Consider the following 10,366-nt stretch of genomic DNA (forward strand, 5'->3'; position numbering starts at 1 on the left):
GGTGTTCCTCCGGTATTCGGGAGTTGCATAATCTCATAGTCAGAGGAACATTTATATGCCATGAATAAAGCAATAGTAATAAAACTTATCGATCATTATGCTAGGCTAACGGATGGGTCTTGTCCATCACATCATTCTTTAATGATGTGATCCCGTTCATCAATTGACAACACATGTCTATGGTCAGGAAACATAACCATCTTTGATTAACGAGCTAGTCAAGTGGAGGCACACTAGGGACACTTTGTTTTGTCTATGTATTCATACATGTACTAAGTTTCCAGTTAATACAATTCTAGCATGAATAATAAACATTTATCATGATATAAGGAAATATAAATAACAATTTTATTATTGCCTCTAGGGCATATTTCCTTCAATTGGCGGTTCCGGCGAGGGGGTGACCAAGGTCTCCTCTGACAAGGAGTAAGATTAGGAGTAATTTATTAGTTTGATGTAGGGGTAAAAATGTATACCTATCTCAACTATCAAATATTTATATGCTCTGAATTATCTCAATGTTACTTTGCTTTTTAGGATAGCCTGCAGCGGCGAAGCCACCCCACAACTAACTTGTATTTTTTTACTTTTTTCTTCACGATGAACAATAACCGTCATGTGATGTGTTTTACAACTGCTTTTCAAAAAAGCCATGGAGTCAGCTGACCCCACAACAAACATATAGGTTCGACACTGATAGCCTTGATGGTTGATGCTCTCCTGGAGCTAGGAAGTGTTGAAATAATTTGAGGTTTCCATTTTAGGTGCAGGTTTGAAAGATTCCGTAACCCATCACTACTTCCTAGGGGTGCAAGCGGCAAACCACTTCGTCACGCGAAACTTATCAACTAGTTCAAAATTTTCTCATCACTTGCTCAAAATTAAAATTACAATTTATACTCCCCCCGTCCAGTGTCGAAAAACGTCTTAGGCTGGCTATAGTTGGGGTAACATAACTAGTATCATGTACTTGGGACTCGCAAACATGCTTATGTGGCAGGCAATTAAAGAAGAGAGAGAAGGTAGTAGTAACATAGGTAGACACCGATCATAATAAATATTATGCAACTATGTGTCATGCATGGCAATAAATAAGATCATCTATGATACTACTTTATGATACTATGCACTATGGATGTAGTATCATACACTAGTATCATATGCATGATACTAGTATATATTACACACTTACACTCCACTGTGACTAGCCTGACCGGCCTTACGATATGGAACAAAAGGAGTACCATGGTATTGTGTGCTATCCCGCCCCGCTTGCATCCATGCTACTTTCACATGGGCCCATTGCACTAATAAATTGAAGAACATTAAAAACTCTATTGTTAAATCACATCCGACCACTCCTACGTAGCTCCTCCAAAGGAGACGAATAAGAACACATCTAGGTGAGCCACCAGCCTACGCGCATAGTATTTGCGCGTAGACACGGCCAATCGCCTTGTGAAGCAGGTTGTCCCAATTAACGAGCATGCTAAAGTGTGTGTCTTCTTTTAATAAAAGAGAACACAATTCACAACAAACCAATCACATGAAGAAAAGTAGCAGAAAATACATCGTATAAACTGACCGCACAATGAGCATTTTTTTTCAAAAAGACATGCACTACATACATTTCTCAAAAGTTCCACACCGTAAAAAAAATCAATGTTGCTCAGCTTTTACAGAACACCTCTGGATTTTGTTTACATTTTTTGCATCCACGAGTGTCCTAACTTGTATCATTCCTTTTTTTTTCCCCAAATATCCCTTTTTTGGTAGTCTTGTTATATTTTCACAATCAAAGCGCACTGACATTCCTCACAGAAAAAAACGCTTTGACATGGAGGAAGCAACAGAGAATAACACCATGAAAAGTAGGCAGTAGGCACCCTGGCAAATCAGTAGCACAGGCCAAAATATGGCACAAAAGTGCAGGGCAAGTGCAAAGCATGTTAGCAGTACTCACCAGTGGCGCAACACAAAGTTTCCCATGCATAACGTGCAACCCTGCTCTCGATGTCGAGGATGATCGCAGAGCTTCTTCTACTTTCATTAGGACCCATACCTCTCAGTCAAATTGTTGCCCGATCCACTTGAATCAAATGCCACTGGACCTACCCGCACCATGCCTCTTTCTTTTAATTTGTGGTCGTGGTCAAACTGTGCTACTGCACACGTTGGCGGCTCCTCTTGCTTATCGCAATTAGGAACCGAGCTTAGTTTTGGAGACGAGAAAAGTCGTCCAAGCACAGCATCTTTTACTACTCTGTTCAACCGGCGCCTGCTACTGCTACTCGGTGCGGCCCGATGGTCGACGGTTTCCTTCCATGCTACGCGCGTTGAAATTGGGCACCAATTTGGACCCAACGACTCCACAAACACGCACCACTACATACATCAGCAAATAATCCATTCCCGACCCGTCGATGCTTAGCCGGGGAGGAAAACGGAAACGGGAAGAGAACCCCGGGCGTCCACGCACGCGTGCCCAAAAGGCCCCCCCCCCCCCCGAAACTCCATCCGATCCCGTCAGATCAGATCCTCGGGAGCAAGCAAGCAAGCAAATTGAAAACCAGAGCGGGTCACGGACTCACGGGGGGCCCGCCGAGCCCCACCGCAGCTCCCGCGCCCCCGCCCGCGCCACGTGACCTCGCCTGGCCGCCACCGCCCGCCACGTTCCTCCGCCGCCGCCTCCCGAGAGCGGCCGGTGTCCGCCTGGTGGCACATCCGCTGCGCCAGAGGCGACAGCAGAGGCTTCGGCTGCCGCGTCTGTCTCGTTGGCTTTATTTTAGCCCCCGTCCCTCCCCACCTTTTGCCTCCTCGCCCCCACCGCACCGGCTCCTGTCGTGTCCCCTGCAGAGCACGCGCGCGCGCGTTTCTTCCATTCCGCGCGCTCGCCGGCGGAGGCTTCCATGGATATAACGGAGGTGACGGTGGTGCACCACGTCGCGCTGGTGCTGGCCGCGCTCTGGGCCGCCGGGAACGCCGGGTGGGCGCACCCGGCGCTCTTCCTCCTCGCCCTCGTCTACATCTTCGCGGTGAGTTACTCTTTCCCTGCCACACCGCACCTACCTACCCCTCCTCCCTCATCGCTTCTCCGCTCTTCCGTTGCATTGATTGGTCAGAGGTCGGCGCCATGATTGCTATTGGCTAAATCGACTCCCCTTTAATCTGAAACCTTTGATTTCCGAATGTTGAATTAACTCCTAGGGGCTCCGGTCATCTGGTTGTTCCTGGGGGCTCCAAATGGAGTTCGGTTGCGAATCTGTGGCCTGCGCGAGTTTGGTTCTGCGGTAATTTTTAAACAAATTGTCTGGTGCCCGGCTGCTAATAATTTCCTCTGCTCCATCGCTGTGCTGTTGTAACTTCACATTTGACTGAGTGTTCGTCTTCATGCCAAGTTGCTATCATGACATGGAACCGTCAGTTTGGTGCGTGTAATCCGGAGGCCTGATCCGTTGAAATTTCTCATTTGCTTATAAGAGGACTCGATGTGATGGTCATTCAGAAAAGAAAAAAAAACTATCTGACCTAAAAAAAAAACTATCAAGGGGTGACTGCCATAGTAGGAACATCACGGCCCATGTTCGGATATTTTTCTGAGACCGTGCTCAAGTCGCTTTACTTCCTTTTTCGAAGCTGTCAGCTCTTTTACTTACTGTTGGAAAACTAAACATTGTGCATTGAATGGGGTTTGTGTGGCCGACTGGGTTACAAGCCAAGGAAAAGTTGCCTTCCTCTTGGATGTTTTGTTAGCTTAAGCAAGAAGCCTTGCTTAGGAAGAGTGAGGTCATAGAGATGGTAGAGCCGTTGAGGGACTTAGATAATACATAATGCTTTTTTGGGATGTGGACATTCCTCACAATATAGTATATGAGCTCTCCACAAGGGACACTTTATTGCCTATGCACAGCTTTTTTTAGCACATTTTGGATGTGATTACAGCACCAACTCTTGGAGAAGAAATCCTCCCAAAAATAAATAATGGAATGCCAGATATGATTGACTGTAAGGGCATTGATCATTGGACCATATTTGAATTCTGCCAGTGGTGGATGCCAAGATGGCCCACGATGCAAGGGATGATAACACATGTCTAACTGAAGATAGAGATGGTGCAGTGGTTAGCACATGCACAAAGGCAAGCCTTAATCAAAGCAATTTATTTTTGTTTTTATTTGGTTAAAATCTAGTATCTCAACTTCTAGATTTATGCTATACAAGCAGAATTTTATTACTCTTCAAGTCACTTGAACAATATTTTGCGTCAAAAGATTGGCAAAAAAATAGAACCATGAACAGCCGAGCACATAGCAGCTAGTTAGCTGGTGGCTCAGACACGTCTCTTATATACTCAAATGTTCAGAGCCATTACACTGCTCGCAGTGACTAATGAGCACATCTTAGTGGACACTCCGTACATATGGAGTAGTTTAGATGTTTAGTGGTCAATTCCCATCTATTTTTATTGGGATAATAAGGCTTTTTTTTAATTGTGTGTAACTGTGTATTTCCTCGGTGAGGATATGACTACTTTATGTGGATTTGGTAATTTGTTTGTTGCATGGTTGTGTGACTTAGCCTCTTTAGCAGAAGTTCCATAGAAGTAGATCATTCATGCTGGCTAAGTGGCTAAATGGCAACTCAAATAGCATCATTGTCCAGTCCCATCAAACTTCATATTCAGCAGATGACTGCATTAGTTACTACAATTAGACATTATCTGTATTTATGCTCTGCAAATGTTATGCAGGTATCCTATTGCGCTGTTTCCACCTTAACAATATTTTGTTTGATGCATTGGAGCATTTTTATAAGTAGGTTTTGCTTGAGATGCATGTATGTTTGAAACAGTTGAACCATTCTCTTCACTAGCATGAGTCTGAGTCTCTCTTGGGTAAGATGCATATTACAGCTGCGCTTACCATCTAATAATAATACTAATTCCCTAGGTTAGATTTCCAAGGGTAAAATATACTGTTTTGGAGTGTGTTGCTTTTTTGGGGCACACTATGCCACGCTCAAGTTAAGCAAATTTGACTTTCCCAGGCTATGGTTTTGTTCCTGTCAAAGTTTTGCCTCACATATTGTGTATTCTATCCGAACATTCCCTAACTTGTATGACAGATTTTGGAACCACAAAACTTGTGGCTGCTCACACTGAAGAAGTGACAATGTGTCGCATTGAACCAAGCACCCCCTTATTTGCCCTATTGAGTTGCTGTCCTACAAAATTGAATATTCACAAAATGTATAACGATCTGTTCTATTACTTTCCACAATCATTTCATTTTATGTTCTTGTCATTTTCACCCAAAAGAAACTATACTTAGTCAGAAAAATGGGTCTCTTCTTCACAAACAAAATTGGAAAATAATGCCATACTACACATTTGTACTATGAACAGAGAATTTCATATGAATTTGATCACAGGGTATAGGTGTAATGCTATATATATATACTCCCTCCATAAAGAAATATAAGAGTATTTAGATCACTATTTAGTGATCTAAACGCTCTTATTTTTCTTTATGGAGGGAGTACCATTTTGTCATTTGTTGATCTTCCTTTTTATTTCCTTCATAGCATCCATGGCTTCTGATATGTTCCTAATCAGGTAAATGCACGGTACACAATGAGAGTGAAGAAGCGATTACAGTTTGAGGAAAAGAAAAGTGCCAACCAAAGAAGGGTAGGCTACTGTACCTTCATAAATTGATATCTTCCCTGTATGCACTTCTTAGGTGTAATTTTTATCAAGTCTTCCGGTTCTCATGTTGATCGCAGAGCCTCCTTTCACTAGCTTCAGCTTAATTTATTTCTGGAACAGCTCCTCTCTGATGCAGAGACAGTGAGGTGGCTAAATTATGCTGTTGAGAAGATGTGGCCAGTTTGCATGGAAAGGGTTGCATCCCAGCAGTTCCTTTTGCCCATATTCCCTTGGTTCATAAGCAAGTTCAAACCATGGACCGCAGTAAGCTTGGATCTTGCACACACACTCTCAGTTTGCTTATTTTTTCATGTGCCTCTTAGGAGAACAAGCTACTGGCTGTCTTAGGAGTCTTCTTGGTTGTCCATGACATACTTATTATATGTGCAGAGGAAAGCTGAGATCCAAAGCCTCTACTTGGGTCGGAATCCACCTATGTTTACAGATATCAGGGTCGTCAGTCAATCAACTGATGATGACCATCTGGTGTGTTAATGCGATACCTTTCATATAGATGTCTGCTCTGGTACTTACTACATAAATCTATAAAAATCGACATGTGATGTCCCAGGTTCTGGAGCTAGGAATGAACTTCCTTGCTGCAGATGATATGGATGCAAGGATGGCTGTACAACTAAGGAAGAGATTAGGGTTTGGTATTACAGCAAACATGCATATAACTGGCATGCATATTGAAGGCAAGGTAAGCAACTAACTGAGATTTATGACCTACAGGCTTTACGCTAAGTAGGCGCACTATTGTTCAAGTGGGAGGGTGAAGTCGATTCTTTTAATATCCTTTTGAACTCTTAATCTTAAGGAAAAATTGTTATGATTAAACATCTCATAAGGTTAGGACTAGACTAAATGCGTGGACAAGAAAAAATGATGTCCCTGCAAAATGTAAATGGGATGATACAATCCACTAGAATAAGGGACACTCATATTTGTTTCCTCAGCTTCACTAAGATAGGGCGTTTAATACTTTAGGTTGCATTGTGCTCACCAGGCATGTCTGAATTTGTGTATAGGTCCTTGTTGGTGTGAGGTTTCTTCAACAGTGGCCCTTTATTGGGCGTGTACGAGTGTGCTTTGTTGAGCCTCCATACTTCCAGATGACAGTGAAGCCGCTATTTAGCCATGGGCTTGACGTGACTGAACTTCCAGGAATTTCTGGATGGCTTGTAAGTCCTCCTTTCGATGTGCTTTTTTACTTTATTTAATTGTCATTACATTTCATTGAGGGTACTGATTTCCCTTGATGTATTCAACTTTTCAGGACAGAATGTTGGATGTTGCCTTTGGACAGACCCTTGTTGAGGTTAGATTACAGAAGTCATGCATTTTCAAAGAAGCATGTATTTTTTAACGTTATTTTTCTGTATATACTAGCAATTGTTTGAAAATAACAATGTGTAGAACAGAATGCCACAGAACAGGTGGGCATTCGTATGAATTTATTGAGTAGTTTCTTGTTCTCTTTTTGTATACACGATAAAGAATGTTCTTTAAAATTTCTTTTACAGCCTAACATGCTAGTTATTGATATGGAGAAGTTTGCCTCAGAGTCGGAATCTACAGGTAAATGACATGAACTAATTGTTGTGCTTCAACTTGTTCTTGATCTGACTAATTTTTTCCGCTGTCTGGAATGGATTTGCATCTATTATCATGTTTTAGATAATTGGTTTACTGTTGATGAGAAGCCACCTATTGCGCATGCCAAGGTAGAGATCATGGAGGGGGCTGACATGAAACCTTCTGATCCAAATGGTATGTTCTCAACACCAAGATTGACTCAACATTTCTTTCAGGAAAATACGACTACATATTTAGACGATTCTCTATGAAATGCTCATTGAACTGATGCGCAGGTTTATCGGACCCGTATGTGAAAGGCCAGCTTGGACCATACCGTTTCCAGACAAAGATCCATAAGAAAACTCTCAACCCCAAATGGCTGGAGCAGTTCAAGATACCAATTACTTCATGGGAATCATCCAATCTTCTTTCTCTTCAAGTTCGAGACAAGGACCATATCTTTGATGACCCACTTGGGTTAGTCTCTTCCACAAGCCATAACATCTCTTATAATCATTCAAATTGTGTATGATTGATTACATGCTTTGTGTATACGTGGCATTCTTATTTCTCGACGATGATTTTCATGCAGCAATTGTTCAATCAGTATCAATAAACTGAGAGGAGGACAAAGACACGATATGTGGATTCCACTAAAGCATATAAAGACAGGGAGGGTTCATATAGCTGTCACGGTACTTGAAGATGAAAATGGAAAGGTGAGAACAGATTTGAGATTTTGAATTATTTGTTTGTTCTGGACGGGAGAACTGGGCGTCGACCAGCTGGCTTGGTCACTTTACTAGATTTTTGAACTCAGAACACTTAACAGGTCAAATTTTAGATTTTTAAGATCTATATTTAATAAGGCTCAGTCTCCGTGGTGGTGCTCGCCTTTCTTCTTAAAAGAATGCCACCAAGGGCTAGTCATGGTTGGTAGAGTTCCTATTTTTTATTCTGGTTGCCAGCCAGTTTTTAGTAACTGATGGAGACGCAGTAGTAATACTACTATTGTGTTTGTTTGGATAGAAACCGGTAAGGATCACAGTTTTTGTTGTCGCTGAACCATGCATGAATTGTACCATACTATGCATCTTAATGCGAGCTAGTCGTTCATGCTTTCAGGTACCTAGTGACGAAGATGAACTGTGTGGAACACCCAAGGAGGGGAAAGCTAGCACACCAGGGTCTAGTTTTTCTTCGAAGACCAACACCGAGAGTGCATCTTCTGCGGGATACCGGAATATGACCGATGAATATGAACCTGTGGACATCAAAGGACTGGAAAAGGCTGGAGTCTGGGTTCACCGGCCGGGCAGCGATGTCGCCGCTACCTGGGAGCCTCGGAAGGGGCGAGCGCGGTGCCAGGATTCCCAAATACTGCGGGAGAACGATGGCTGCAGTGATAGCCCCAGGTCATCGGTGTCGGAGTCTCAGACAAGCAACTCCAGCACTGAAGAACCGGCTAGCGGCAAGAAATCGCATCGCCACCTCCGCAAGGTGAAGAAGGGTTTGGTGAAACTGGCTGGAGCTATGCGCCACAACAAGAACTCCAAGAGCACGAGCGATGACGAAGAAACCTCTCCGTGCGAAACGCCGCACCCGAACATACGGCCTGTGGGAGAAAGCAGGGTGTCGGTAACGTATGTCGTCGATGAAGACGCGGGGAGCAGCAGCATGGAGCGGAGGTCGGATGACGCGCACTCCAGCCCCGAGAGGGCCGGGGACGAGAGCCCGACAAAGGGACAGCTGAGGAAGAAGGCGGCGCATATGGTGAAACATGCGGGGAAAGCCGCCCATAACCTGAAGAGCATGCTCAGCAGGAAAGGCCTTGACAAGGGCAAGGAAGGCGAGTGCAGAAACGAGGAGGAAGGCGATCTCGATGTGACGAGAGTTGATTCTTTTCCTGCACGCAGCGGCGCTGTGGGCGATGCTGCGGAGTCCTTGGCTGGTGGCAAGCACAAAGCGCTGTAGAATCTGGGGCAGTAGTACATATAGGTTGACGTTTCTAGGTAGTTACATGAACCAAACCGCGCTGTAGAATGGGCAAAGTAGCATCCTTTTGTTGTGCTAGACGAAGTATCTCCGTAAATATTAATTGTATGCCACGTGCATTACTAAAGGATGTTTTTGGCTGGCAACCTCGGAGAGAAATATATATACTCCCTCCGTTCCAAAATAGATGACTCAACTTTGTACTAACTTTAGTACAAAGTTGGGTCATCTATTTTGGAACGGAGGGAGTATATGTTTTGTGGCTGGCACCTCAGAGAGAAATGCTGCAATGCTACACGTACAAACAGTTTACATGCTTTACAGGGTGGGTTAGTCTTCATTGGCTAATAGGTGAGCGGTTACATGCTTTACAGGGTGGGTTAGTCTTCATTGGCTAATAGGTGAGCGGGACGGCGCACCCCCTTGAAAATCAGTGGGGGAAAGTTTGTGATTGGTTGTTAGATAGAAAAAACATGTAAAAGCCTGTAAATCTTTGTATGTCTAGCATTTTTGGAGAGAAATGTATCTCCGATGGACATGGAGTTTTTGGCTCCCGGGTGCGGAAAATAGAAAGAAATAGCAAAAAATCAAAATTTCTGTTTTGTTTATGAAAAGCATTTTTGAGTGTTTATCAGCGTGCAAACTTTTATGGTGAAAAACATTCAGTGCTCTAGGCTAAAGGCTAAAGAATTAACAGGATGTTTCAGAAAGCATTTAGGAGCATTGTTCTTGTTTTTGTTGCTCGGAAGAATGTCATTCTATCGCTGTTCCATGTGATGCATCGGCGTTCTAGAGTAATAGTGATCATTCGATTGTGATGCATCGGCGTTTACTCCCTCCGTCCCAAATTACTTATCATTAAAATGAATGAAAAGAAATGTATCTAGATATATCCATTTCAATAAATTTCCGGACGGAGAGAGTAATAGTGATCATTCGGTCGTTTCGATATCTTGATGTAATTTTTTCTACTCCCTTCGTCCCAAAATTCTTTTCTTAAATTTGTCCCAAAATCCTTGTCTTAAATTTGTTTAGATACGGATGTATCTAATACTAAATGTAACTAGATACATCCGTTTTTAG

General features: G+C 43.1%; 1 protein-coding gene across 3 annotated transcripts; it reads left to right on the plus strand.

Moving 5' to 3' along the window:
• Positions 1-2,518: 2,518 nt before the first annotated feature.
• LOC123044002 (C2 domain-containing protein At1g53590) lies at positions 2,519-9,429 on the plus strand. Of its 3 annotated transcripts, none has more exons than XM_044466618.1 (12): positions 2,519-3,035; positions 5,615-5,689; positions 5,828-5,971; positions 6,098-6,193; positions 6,279-6,410; positions 6,739-6,891; positions 6,987-7,028; positions 7,234-7,288; positions 7,388-7,480; positions 7,582-7,765; positions 7,881-8,007; positions 8,414-9,429. In XM_044466618.1, exons 1-12 carry the CDS (start codon positions 2,910-2,912, stop codon positions 9,260-9,262), a joined length of 2,076 nt encoding a protein of 691 aa, XP_044322553.1. In that variant the 5' UTR covers positions 2,519-2,909; the 3' UTR covers positions 9,263-9,429. The 3 variants fall into 3 exon arrangements, with proteins under 3 accessions (XP_044322553.1, XP_044322554.1, XP_044322555.1); XM_044466619.1 differs by lacking the exon at positions 2,519-3,035 and adding an exon at positions 3,098-5,248; XM_044466620.1 differs by lacking the exon at positions 2,519-3,035 and having other exon boundaries at positions 5,642-5,689; positions 5,785-5,971.
• Positions 9,430-10,366: the final 937 nt, after the last annotated feature.

This window comes from Triticum aestivum, chromosome 2B, assembly GCF_018294505.1.
Source record: "Triticum aestivum cultivar Chinese Spring chromosome 2B, IWGSC CS RefSeq v2.1, whole genome shotgun sequence".
In the NCBI taxonomy this organism is placed as follows: Eukaryota; Viridiplantae; Streptophyta; class Magnoliopsida; order Poales; family Poaceae; genus Triticum; species Triticum aestivum.